General features: G+C 43.7%; 1 protein-coding gene across 3 annotated transcripts in view; it reads right to left on the reverse strand.

Annotated features, from left to right (window-relative positions):
• The window catches only part of KIZ (kizuna centrosomal protein), a 176,680-nt gene that overhangs the window by 13,844 nt on the left and 148,997 nt on the right, over positions 1-13,839 (reverse strand). For 2 of the 3 annotated variants that reach the window (XM_012555584.2, XM_023731397.1), the window contains 2 exons: positions 6,639-6,743; positions 4,119-4,215 (listed from right to left, as the gene is read on the reverse strand). In XM_012555584.2, coding sequence (XP_012411038.1) covers positions 4,119-4,215; positions 6,639-6,743 — 202 coding nt within the window. Of the gene's footprint in view, positions 1-4,118; positions 4,216-6,638; positions 6,744-12,200; positions 12,505-13,839 lie in introns of those variants that run through there. The other variant, XR_002824100.1, reaches the window with a different exon arrangement.

Below are 13,839 nucleotides of genomic sequence, written 5' to 3' on the forward strand. Positions count from 1 at the left end.
AAGCATGCGAGTAAGAGCTGCCCACAGGAAACAGCACGCTGTGCAGGGCATGACGCACAGCCTGCCGCTGTGAAGTGTTCAGTGGGCAGAGGGCTAGTGAGGGGGCGGAAGAGGGTGGCGTGGGCAAAAGGAGCCCATGTGGATCCTGGAAGGGGGATCAGACATTCACTGCTGGCCTGTGTGGAGGACATATTTAGAAGAAGCAGACTGGGGACAGCCTCAATGTTAGTAAAACATTGACTCTCTACCTTGTGGTTACGGTGATTTTTTCAAAAAAAGAAAACGACAAAAAATAAAAATAAAAAATCTGCAGCCCATTAACAAACCTACCTAAGTTACTGAGATTTTAAGGCCACATCAGTCGGGTTTAGCGATGAGACTCTGAGGGTACTGCCCAAAGCACCTTTTACAACACGGGGGAGCAATGATGACAGACTCCCAGCCCAGCGACTTCCAGTTCCAAGATCTTCTTACAGGCCTGTGAAGAACTAACTTGTGGAAGATGTGCTCGCTAGACTCTGAATTCTACAATTTTTAATGATTGTTGGCTGAAATAAGTATTAATATTTATCAAACAGCATCTTCAGCTAGAATTTTTCTCAAAAGAGACATCTTTCTGAGAAATAAAAGACAAAAAATAATCCAGGAAAGAAAAAAATTACGATGAGTGTGCCAAGAAATCTCTGTGAACGCTAATTTTAAGTTTTAAAGGCAAACCAGTCTGAGACAGTTTAATCTGACAAAGTCTGAGCGCCCCCTGATGGTTAATCCGGGGCCCTACAGCAGATGTCATTTTTATCTGCATGGGGTCATCTTGTTAACTCCTTCCCTTCAAATAATTAAGCGGTTGTTCTTTCATGCTCCGTACAGAAAAAATAAGGTATGTGGACGTATTATAAGAAATGTGGGATATTTAGGAAGCTGTTAATTTGACAGAATTTAAGGAGAATGCAGATTTGTTAAGCCAGAGACAGAAACAGGCTATTACATGAGGACATAAAGGACTTACAGGAAAACTCATTTTTACTTCACTGGACTGCTGGTGCCTTGTGATCTTTATACTGTTCCCTGTGGAAAATGGCACCGCGACTAGGCAAGCAAAAAACAATGCTACCCACCCACTGGGGCATCAGCTGCAGGCTGTCGCCCTCCGCTGGCCACTCCCGTGGCTTCAGGGCTGGCACAGAATGCCACCCATGGCGTGCGGCCGGAGGGCCCTGCCAGGATGTGGCGGCTGGGTGACTTCTGCTACCTTTTTCCCAGGCAATGATGTTGCAAGCACACATCCTTTTTTTTCGGTAAAATGTTGTCTAGACCCAACAGTAAGCTGAAGTTACACGGCAGGCTGTTAAAATAACTCTCCATTGGCTAAGCAGAGGCAAGAGAGTGCAAACTGCTTCCTGGGGAAGGTAAGGCAAGACAATGTTTGCCGAGGAGAGGAAGCTCTGGCATGCACCCCTGAACAAAAGGGAACAAGTGGTCTTTACGCGCAGAACAGCTTCCTATTAGGACTCACTCCTTCGTACATTATGCCTTTCATCACCACTCAACCACAAAATGATTTTGCTGAAGCAAATACAATGGTAGAAAAAGATTTACACTGAAAGAATCTTTAATAATAAACTGTTGCAGATCTGCCTCCTTGCCCATGATTTATAATACAATAAACGCCGGATTCTATTACGGCTCATGCACTGAAGCCACTGCTCTGAAAAATGGAATAGGGAGGCACTGGACCCACCACCATCACAATAAAACGAGCAGGTATAAATGTGCTAAGAGTATCTCTTTGCATCTTTTATAGCTTGTGTGTATTAATCTGTAACGCTTATTAAGAAAGTCATTGCTATGCAAAGCAGCACCCAATCTCTTTTGCTGGCTTTTCAACAGAGTGCACTGTTTAGCCAATAGGAGGGACCCTCTGGCCCTCATTCTGCATTCATCACAGGCAACATTTGCACAATGTATCTCTCAAAGGCGGCTGAAAAGAAGGCCTTAATACTCATGTAAACAACTGCAAACCAATTACTTAATGAATCAGGCCCACACATAATGAGGTGCAGACAAAGAGCTATAAATGCATTTTTGCACCCAAGCCGCTGCTTTAAAGTAAAATCCCTCAGCTGTAGTTTGGGCTTAACTAGCACATCATAATTATTGTCTCCAGGACATCAGAGGAAGCCATTTTTTTTTTAGGTCCAGCAAGGTCTTTTTTTCTGAGCTTGCTCATCAGCTCACTGACAAAATAGAGCAAAGAAGAGTTTCTAAAAGTGTTACAGCAGCACTGCCTGTTACGTTTATTCTCAAGTACTGGGTTTCGAGACCACTTGTAAAAGCAATAAAGCACAAGGAGTGACTGCAGTAAGTGGGATCCTTAACTGTAAGCCTCTAAGAAATTTCAGTGCATCCAGGCACAAACAGGAAAACCGGAGCTCTCCAAAGCTCAGGGTGGCGTATTAACAACCCCACGCCCAGCACAAGAACCTAACCGTGACAAGACGCCACACCAAACCCACTCGCTCAACGTCCAGACCTTGTCATCACTGGATTATTATCAAGTGGCTAGAACCAAGGGTTCCTGAAAGGTCTTTTTTTTTACAAAAAAAAAAAAAAAAAACGGGCTGATGAGATTACTTGTAATGTATTTAGGAAATTAACTTCATGCTGAAACAGTAGTAAAAACAAAAAGGCCCCACCTCAAACTGAAGGGGAAAAAAGCTTGATTTCAGTTTAGTGAAATATAGATACAATTGTGAAATTATCAGGTTGAGAAAATGTTCTACAAAATCCAACTGCTTTCTGAATGTATTTAACAATTGCCCAAAGAACATATACAAAGAAAAGTTTATGAACTAGGTTTCTTAATGCCTCTAAAATATAATGGAAACAAAACAAACAGAAAAACACTTCTAATAATCTTTAAGCACTAAAGAAATGTATTATTAAGCCAAATAGTAACATTAAACCCTAAAAACTATATGTAGACTTTATTGTCTTTTAAAATTTCTTACAGAAGACCTAGGACTTGAACTTACAGTATAATCATAAAAATATAATACTTTAAAACTCTTCCTGTCCCATAATTCATTATCTCCCACTTCCTTTAAAATTATGGATGAATACTCAGGTATTGAGACAACAATTCCTGATAATTAAATGAGCAATTCCCTATCACCAAACTTGTCAGGTTTCTAAAAAGGAAAGATTTGATCTAAAAAATCTTACATTAAGGTCCTAAAAACACGGTAATAAATACAAATGAAACACAATTTTTCATCTTAGAAATATTTCTAGATCAAATTGTTTTATCTTACAGGATATTATATAGGATATTATACATTAAAGTTCCTGTTTTAAAATTTCACTTAGGGTAAGTAGTTAATTCAAATGTAATATGATCCTCTTAAGGACATCTTTTTAATGAGAAATGGTATTACAAGAGGAAACTTGCTGTGGTGTTTTAAATGATATTTAGCCCAAAGCAAAAAGGTAGGTATTTCATCAGACGAATGCTTGGTCCCACCTATAAACTCCTGACGACAAATTCAAGACACAACTCACTTATTGCTCAGAAAACTTACAAGAAGTGCTACAGTTTAACAAACTGAAAAGATAAATTCTGCTCTTTGGGGAAAATAAGTAAGAAAGCAGCAGAAAAAGAATTATCTAGTCTAAATACTTGGTTTAAAAAAAGGAATACAAAAATGTATATCCAGCAATTGCTAGTTTATCTATCAGCTGTCTTAGAAAGAAGAAACACGCCACGTTACTTCTTTTAAGGCCTGATGTTTTCTCTCTGCCCTTTTCCTGACAGCTTCCATTGTGTGGTCTCTAAGCAGTCCTACTGCGAGCAGCTGTAGATGCTAATTTGTGGTTCACTGAGGTGTCAACTGAGTCTTAAACCAGGGAAACAACAGCTGCAAAACAATACTTGGCTCTGGTGCAAATATTTTCAAAGGTACACTAAAGTTTCAACCTTTATTTCAGATAAACAAAAACCCAAACCACAACCCTCCATCAAGTCACACAACAAAATAATATGCAGCCAGAGTTTAATGCATTGCGTAATGACATTTTTCATCTTGTGGCCGCTACTGAGAAAGGCTTTCACGACTTACCTTGACAAAGGACTTCCTTCGCTAGATGAAAAATTCGCTTCCGAAGCGATTTTGTTAGTTGTCTTTGTCTTGAATGTGCCACTGCCAACATTCAAACCTGTGATGAGCAGAAACACAGAGAGTGAGCCACGCAGCAGTGAAGCGCGATGGAGGACGACCCGGCCTCACAGCAACTTTAGTAAAACAAGCGCCAATGGGGAAAGATGCTGCTCGAGCCACAGAAGGCAAGGGAGCCTTGGAGGCAAAGAATGGCGTGCTGTAGAATACTGAAAGGAAGTCACAGAAGTTAAAAAATAAAATCAACCGAAAAACTCTGCTTTAAATGACCAAGATGCATGTGTAAGCAGACAGGTCTTACATCGCTATAACACAGGGGCAGCAGGGAGCCCCAGGTCACACGGTTGCCAGGAACCGGATTCTCAGAAATAATGGACACCTCTGGATGACAGTTACCTACCCCACCCGCCCTCAAGGTCCTCTGCCAAATCCTCTATTTTCCATTTCGCAGAGGAGGCTGAATCCCCACTGACAACCATCAAGGCCCCTCTTTAGCCAGCCTGGAAAGGTCGGTGAGGAGAATGCACAACAGGACACTCTTCCTGAAGCTGGGTCAACTGGACCGTCCCCACGGTGCGCCCGGTGGCAGGGGAATCCCTAACCTCGGTCTCCTCAGCCTTGGTGTTTCTGCTGTGGTTCTTGTTCTTAAGTGGTTACCGGGGATCATGAATGGAGACTGTACAGGTATCTTTGTCAACGGCATTTGCTGAGTTTCTAACCTGTAACCTGCTTGCCTGCATGTAACCTCTGCAGCAAAACGATTCTCTTAATAAGTTATCCACCATCAGTCCAAAGAGTCTCCACATGCTAAACAGAACAAGGTCTTTTCAGACATGAAAACGAAGGCACAATGTTTAAGTGGCTGTCCTTAGTGACGGGACCAGAGACCTAAGACATCTGAGGCAGAAAGTAACTGAAACGTGCGCTTCTTCAACAGCTAGATTGAGGGTTGTGAGCATCTGTCCCCACCACCACCTGTACATAACAGTGCTGTGAAGTTCTGGCCACCTCAGTTTCCTGTTAAATCTCCTCATGCCTTGAACCTGTCTGATTAACTATCCACATAGATCTGTGGTGCTGCCCTGCAAACCGTTGTGTGTGCCCACCACCTGCCATCATGCTCTTCCAGAGGCACTACTCCCTCGGGGCCTCATGTATAAAACGAGGCAGTTGGATAAATACTTTCTAAGATCCCCCTGGACTCTTAATTCTGTGGCTCCAGTGTGAAGAAGGTGATGAAAAGCAAACAGTCAAGTTCCACAATGTTACATCTTTCCAAAGGATGACCATCTCCACTAGGGCAGAGGCCCCGTTTTAAAATCACCTCCACCACAGCAGTCAACCAAAGCCGGTGCTGAACACTTACCCTCAAAGTAACCAAAATAACTGAGTTTGCAGCAGTCAACTCGGACACTAATATTGTCTAGTTCTCCAAAGACAGACAGCTAAGATCCATGCACTATTAGTATGTCCCTCAAATAGATGTCTGTTGGAAGAAGACAACCTTGAGAAAAGTGGGAAATCTGAATGTGATATTAAGAAATCACTGTTAACTCTGATAGGTGAAATTGCTGCATGGTGGCTATAAAAAGAAAGTCATTAAAAATGCATTTCTTTCTGTATTAGTTCATTGTTAATTCACCTTGACAAATGGGGCTGAGGTGACTTACACTAAGACAAACAAAACAAACAGGTGTAATAAAATGAAAACCACTGAAAGTCATAGCAAAAATATAACAGTAAAATATAAGAAGACCAAGAAAATTATAATGAAAACAAAAATTCTACACTGAAGAAACCACATTTAAGTTTAAAATTTAGCTGTCCTGGATTTTACAGTCTTTATTTCAAGAACTCAAAATGGCCCAACACTCCATCGAGGGAGGGAAGCCCAGCATGGCACTCCCCGTTTGATTATGAAACTGGGAGACGTGGGGAGGATGAGGAGTTTGGGGTGACTCCTGTGGCACTTAAGACAAGTGGCTACTGTGACATACAAGGGGGACTGAGCGGCTTGTAAGGGCCACCTGCCATGCCTGGTACAGCAGAGACCCAGGAGGGAAGGCTCTTTCATCCCCACCCCAACCCATTCCATTAAGTATGAAAAGGGACTGGCTCATTCTGACCTGGTGACAGCTTGTTACAAAGCAAACTCCAGAACCCTTCAGACAGTGGCCTCCTTCCCTGAACACAGACAGCCCTGGCTCCACTGCCCCGACTCCACTGCCCCGACCCCACTGCCCCGACCCCACTGCCCCGGCCCCACTGCCCCGGCCCCACTGCCCCGGCCCCACTGCCCCGGCCCCACTGCCCTGGCTCCACTGCCCTGACTCCTGGCCCCACTGCCCTGGCCCCACTGCCCTGACTCCACTGCCCTGACTCCTGGCCCCACTGCCCTGGCCCCACTGCCCTGGCTGCCTGAACACAGGCTTCAAGTGTTTTCCACCCTCTGCCTTTACTTACCTGACAACTGTGATGTGGAAACACCTGCTTTGTGGAATCTGTCTTCAGTCTGGTGTGTATTATCCTGAAGGGTAGACCGCTTCAGCAACTGGTAGGCTTTTGTTTCTTTACATTAAAAAAGACAGAGAAATACTGAATTTTCTACTGCCCAGAGAGAAGTTTCTTAGATTCTTCCTACTAGGTTGGCACTTTTCAAACGTAGGCAGATCAGTTTTTTGAACTGTCAGTTTTCAGAAAGTCTAAAAAACACAGCCAACCAAAATCAATTTAGGTGAATTCAGGTTTCAAGACTCAAAGACAAGTCGTCTGAGTTTATTTCAGGTGGCTGAATTCCAGCCACTATTTTGAGTGGTTTGTGGCTAGTTCAACAGCCCAAGTCAGCCATTTCTCACTACTCCAGTCACCGCGGGAGTGGCTGCAGAAATGAACTGGGACAGCACAGGCTTCCAGAGGCAGCAAGTCCCGCTGGAGAGCTCCCACCCTGGCTCTCAGGGCTCAAATCTGAGTGTGGGGGCCCTGGGAGAGGCTGGGGAAGGGTCAGAAGGGCAGTGGCGGCAGGATGGCTGAGTCCCACAGCTGAGAAACTTTCACCAAGGCTTGTCGTGGGGCGGGAGAGGGAGAGGTCGAGGGAGCAAACGCAGGCGCCCGGAGTGATCGCAGTGGCCTGAACCCGGCTGGGTTCCGCACAACGCCCTTGGCTGTGCAAGGCTTCTTAGCTTCTTATGCTGTAGGTTAGCTTGGGAAAGACTGCTGGGAGAAACAGCAAATAATTATGCAAAGGGCCCAAGGGACACAACCTTCCCCATGACCTCCAGACTCAAGGGTACCTGGAGATGCAGGGCAGAGAACAAGAACTTGGCATAGACAGACCAAAACAGCTTCCTGCTGCATACGGCCCTCAGCCCCTACATCCACATTTTCACTGTGGCATAAAAAGCATTCCTGCCGTCAGCGTCAGGGGCAGGCAATCAGCTGCACTGCTGGCTTTTTGCTGGCTCAATTCAAGAACTCAACCAAGAGCTCCTTATTACTGGATTAAAACAAGCATCACACTGAAGAATAAAAATGTAACTTATCTCATCCTACTGAGAATCTATCAAGATAAAAAAGTTAAAATAAGCATCATACTTTGGAATGTTAAATGTCATATAATTAAAATATGTACAGACCAGGAACTCTCAACCCTGAAGAGAACAGATTCCGAGGCAACATTTTTGTTTTTTAACATTGCTGGATTGTGAAATCACTTTGGTGGGCTGGAACTAGTATTTTTAAAAATTTAATAAAGAAAATATCAGATGCAGTGCACGCAGTAAGGGAAAGTATTATTTTGTGTAATTTCTGTGTGTGTGAGTCAAGTACTGGCCTGGGATATAAAAACAGTTCCTGCTATACTGTCCTACAGTGGCACTGAATACTCTCCAAATAATCATCCCAACGTCTGTATTACTTCAGGTTTGTCTTTATTCCAGTATTGCATGCTGTCTGGTAATTTCAGGAGGAAGAAGATGTTGATAAGATTAAACACAGAATGTATGAATTCTAAAAAAGGTAAAGAATCACTGTAAAAAAGGTCAAAATGCTCTGTTTTGTTTTTATTTTATAAAGATCAACCAAAAATGTTTCCAGCTTTTAGGATACAAGTCCCGATTTTAATGACTGTATGCTATTTCTGCAGTCAAGGTCAGGGAAAAGACAGCAAACACAGAAATTAAAAAAAAAAATGAAACAAAACAAAAAAGGGAGCCAACTTCCTGATAAGCACAGACCCCCAGCCCCTGGAGCTGGAGCGGTGGCTGCAATTCTTCCACGTCTATTATCTTAGGGTGGAGGAAACTGGACTCCAGTGGGCTTGCTCTCCTGCTTCTCAGAAGCCAGGAAAACACATGCCATTTCCTTTCAGGAGAGGATCTCTGTGAGAAATACCAAGTTAACAGTGGTGAGGTAATTTCAGGTTTGCGGGGATTGAGTATTCTGCTCAAATACAAGACAGTACTGATACTATTACTGGTCTGAGTCCAGCAAGGGAGGGAATTCACTCTTAGCAGCAAGAGAATCACTGTATCACTCTGGCAAAGACAGGTTATTTCCACATCCCACATACTTTACATTTTGGTGTCTTCCCTTCCTTCCTGAGGATGTGAGATCTGCAACTGGACTGGGTGCTTTCCCTTCTCAGCTGTCCCGAACCAGCTACACAGAGGCCTTGGAGGGAGATGGCCCATCTCTCCTGTCCTGTTCAACCAGAGCCAGCCCCCTTCCCAGCCACGGCTCCTCCCCGACCTTTGAGCCTCAAACCTGTGGCCCTTCTCTAAACTGAAAGTTACTGAAGCCACCTGGACAGTTTTTATCTGGGATGCAGCTGTCTCGACTAGAGCGATAAAACTGAGGACTGTTGGACACATCACCTGCCCCCACCTCTGATCATGCTGCCCCCACAACGGCTTAATGCCAAAGTGAAGTTTAAAAGGTAAGATGACGTTCATTCCCTTGGAGGAATCAATACTAACTGAGGCAGGGCCAGAGACACCAAAGCCGCCCGAGAGGCTAGAGCTGGCATCATGTGCTGCTGCCCAACAACAGGGGACCAGCACTGAGGGTCAGCACAGGCCATAACTGGGGTCATTCCCCCACGGCATGTGTCATGCCCTTAAACCAAAACTAAACGCACTGCCGTCAAGTCGATTCTGACTCATAGCGACTCTATAGGACAGAGTAAAACTGCCCCATAGGGTTTCCAAGGCTGTAGTCTGTGTAATCTTTATGGAAGCAGACTGCCACATCTTCCTCCTGTGGGGCAGCTGGTGGGTTCCAACTGCAGACCTTTCGGTTAGCAACCAAGCGCTTAACCACTGTGCCACCAGGGCTCTGTCATACACTTACTCGCCCGATTCTAGTCAGAGGAGCTAGACAGGCAACATATGGAGGGCTGGGGGATGGTTCAAGTAGAAAGAACAAAATTAATAAGATTTGATTTTAAAAAATTAGGAAGTGGAAGGATACAGAGCCTGCATAGAAATATAGCTGAAGAAGGGACTGAGGGGTTCAAGTAGATACATACTGAATATAAAGACGGGAAAGGTCGGGGCTCATAAATATAGACACTTCCTGGGGCCTAGCAGGTACTACAAACAAGCAACCAGGTGGCAGCCAGTAGGAAGGCTGGGGAACATGTACCCGTCCACCCGCAACAGCTGTTCCTTGGCTACAGCCAATTGCTGCCAGGCGGGAAGGTGGGCCCAGGCTTGCCAGACTTCTATCATTTTTTTTTTTTTAAATAAAACACTGCACAAGCCAAACAGAATACATTTGCAGTCTCAAAATTAGACGGGGATGGCACTTTTTTCTGTGTTCACTAAAAGTGGCACAAGAACATTTAGGTAAAACTGCAACCAAAGGATATAAGCTAGACATTAGGAAAGCTTTCTCACTGAAAGGGTTGAGAGACACTGCCACATATTATCAAAGGTGGTTGCAACAGCTGTATGAAGATTTTTAAGTAGCTATCTGTATCAACAGGAGCCCTGGTGACGCAGTGGTTGAGAGCTCAGCTGCTAACCAAAAGGTCAGCAGTTTGAATCCACCAGCCACTCCTTGGGAACCCTATGGGGCAGTATTATTCTGTCCTATAGGGTCTCTATATGAGTTGGAATCGACTCAAGGGCAGTGTGTTTGGTTTTTGGTTTGGTTATCTGTATCAAATGGACCAGATCTCAGATTCTTTGGCGGTTAAGAGTGTATACCCTTTGCTGGGTCCTCAAAGGGGCCCTGCTAGTGCTGTGCTTAAGCGCTCACCTGCGACCAGGAAGGTCGCCAGTTTGAACACACCAGCTGCTCGGCAGGAGAAAGACGTGGCAATCTGCTTCCGTAAAGGTTACAGCCTTGGAAACCTGAAGGGGCGGTTTTACCCTGTCCTATATGGTCACTGTGAGTTGGAATCAACAAGACAGCACACAACAACAACGTGGGTCCTCCAACAATTAAGACACCCTCCTCAAACGGCCTAAAAAAGACCTGGTTAGGATGCCAACTTCATGCAGCAAAAAGGGAAGGCTGTGCACACGAGGTCTGTGGCAACTCAGGCGCAGGCTTTCCGGAAGGAAGAAGGAAAGTGAAGATGCAAGTGGTTAAAAGCTGCAGTGTTGCCCTGAAAATTCATGGTTATTAGATGAACAAATGAACAAAGGAGCAAAAGCATTAATTCTAGAAGTTCAGGTTAGCCTGCCATGAACACGGCAGGGACAAGGCTCACGTATTTCCAAGGAGGAAAGAATTTAGCCTTCTTATCTGCAAGTAAATCACAGACTGAAAACTCAAAGACCGCGTGGCCCCTGAAGTCGTCACTTTTATAGCCTGTGACTTAATACCTTGAACTCTAGAGAAACACTCCCTCCCATCAGTAATGCCAAACTCTCAGAAAATCACTGAGCAGTGAAAATAATTAGATAAAACTAACTTTCTAAAGAACACGAGTATTTTCAGTTAGAATGTTCTGGCACACACAGAAACAAACATGCGTGCATCCTCAAGCTTTCAGCTTCAGATCTTTCAGTCAGGCATCTATTATATAAATGTACACAGATATATATAGATAATGTGTCAACATTTAGTTTAAAAAGCAGAAAATTTTACAGTCTAAAACATAAAATAAGGCAAGGGGTCCCATCTCGTGTAGGATCCAGCTCAGGAGGTTAAAAATGTATCCTTGCCTATTAATTTCAGGCTGATGACACAATGAGATAAATATATTTTTCCCTACTTTGTTACATAAGCTGCTCAAACCTAATCATCTATCTCTGCAAAGTGGTGAAGGATCACTGAGATTGTTTCCTTTTTTTTCTTTATTTCGATACGCATTTTGTGTCTAGAAAATGGAAACAGCTAGAGAAAGAATGAGAAAACACGCTGGATCCAGGGAGAGAGAAGGGAGATGAGCTGAGGGGAGGAGAAAGGAAAGCTCAGCTTCTTGTCTTTTATTCTCTTTTACATGCAAATGTACACCTGCTAAAATACTTCCAGATCCACAGATAAAAAAGAAAAATATCTCATGAACAAGTGCTTTAAACCACCCATAACAAGACCCACATAAACGTATGATTCACTGTCTTTGCGGCAGAGAATCTGCCCACTGCTTTTGCAGAAATCAGTAATGAAAAGAAAGAGTTGAGGCTGGAAAAGGAAACACAAAGAGATGCAAACAATACCATCACTGCAGCTAGAAGAACGACCTTGAACAAAAAGGACTGGACATCTTCAAGTGACGAAGGGGAATGACTATTCTGATACGAAGTGTGTAGAAATTTTAAAATTAAATAAATTTGAAAAATATTTTCTGTCCCATGAGTTTCCCCCAGCGTATTTTTACGCCCATGTTAGCTTTTTTCCCACACTGCACTAGATGTGTTGCTGATGCAGCAAACTCAGTCATTCTTGTAAAATAAAAATGGTAGAGTATCTTTCTTAAATTAACTCAAAACATAAATATCACTTAAAATCCAGAAATCATTTGTCCAGTAATCTACTCAAATGAAAGTGACAAAATAGCAGGATATAGCCTCTCACCATTCCGAAAATGCAGAAAACATTTTTATGCTTAGGATTTTTTTTTAAAGGCCGTAAGTCTATGTGAATGTGAGGTGCACAGGTAAGGCCTGCAACAAGAATCCCTTTTCACGTTCAAACTTCCTGCGATAAACTCCACTCCACCAGTCAGCTTGAGTCTCCGAGTCTACCGTACACGCCTCTCCCAGAGTGGGCTCCTGCCCAGAGCAGAGAAATTCCTCATCCACATGGGCTGCCTGGGGGTGCTTCAGAAAATGTGCATCATCACAGTCTTAACTTCTATGCAGAAATTTAACAATTAAACCTGAAAATAAATGCGAAGCTTGTGAGTGACCTTTAACTAAATTGAAACAGCTTTGCGGGTATTACTTCTTAGACAAAGTTACAATCACAGTGCCTGCCCTTTAATGTCATCAGTTATGGAAGGCGAATCTTCAACTCCCAAAGTTACAGAACCTTTAACTTTTCACAACTTGATAATCTTGATCAGAAAGCTGTATCTTATTGGCATAATTTTTTTTTAAGTAATATTTTTAGCGATTTGTACTTAATTTATATAATGAGAAGAATAAAAAAAGATAGTAACAGTGATGTTATTATTATTATCATCTATGGTAGGCCCAGGAATAATCACTGTATAAGGTGAACTGGATGCTAGAAACTTAAAAAGAAATCCCTCCTTATCCCCATAATGGGTTGAATAGTGAGTCCCCCCAGAATTCATGTCCGCCCAGAACCTCAGAATGTGACCATATTTGGAAATAGGGTCTTTGCAGGTGTAATTAGCTAAGGATCTTGAGATGAAATCACCCTGGATTTTGGGTGGGCCCTAACTCCAGTGACTGGTGTCCCTATATGAAGAGGAGAGGACACAGTGAAGCAGCCACGTGAAGACAGACGCAGAGACTGGCGCTGTGCTGCCACAAACCAAGGAACGTCAGGAGCCACCAGAAGCTGGAAGAGGCCAGGAAGACAGCAAGGGAAGATGGCCCTGCTGACACCTTGACTTCGGACTTCTCCCTCCAGGACTGTGAGAGAATACATTTCTGTTGTTTTAAGCCACCCAGTTCATGGTACTTTGTTACAGCAGCCCTAGGAAAGTGATGTCTAAAACCTGACTTCTTTTCTCTCAACTTGAGTCTCCTGTGTAAAACGAGGGTGCTTCACAATATGACCTACAAGGGTTCTTTCAGCTTTAAGACCTCTGGTCAATGGTTCTCTAACCCGGGAATCACCTGGGACGTTATAATATACTGACTCCTGCGTCCTACCTTCAGAGACTTTGAGGTAACTGGGCAAGGGTACAGCTCAGGCATGGGCGTACTTTAAAACTCATGGATTTCTGCTGTGCAGCCACTGTGGAAAAACTCTCTAGGCACTTAGAGTTCATTTCCTAAGGGAAAGATCAGTCCAAAGGACTAACGGACCACAACCACCACGGCCTCCACCAGACTGAGTCCAGAACAACTAGTTGGTGCCTGGCTACCACCACCAACTGTTCTGACAGGGATCACAACAGACGGTCCCAGATAGAGCTGGAGATAAATGTAGAACAAAATTCAAATTCCCAGAAAAAGATCAGACTTACTCGTCTGACAGAGACTGGAGAAACCCTGAGAGTATGGCCCCCGGACACCCT

The sequence above is a fragment of the Trichechus manatus genome, unplaced genomic scaffold (genome assembly GCF_000243295.1).
Source record: "Trichechus manatus latirostris isolate Lorelei unplaced genomic scaffold, TriManLat1.0 scaffold00042, whole genome shotgun sequence".
Classification (NCBI taxonomy): domain Eukaryota; kingdom Metazoa; phylum Chordata; class Mammalia; order Sirenia; family Trichechidae; genus Trichechus; species Trichechus manatus.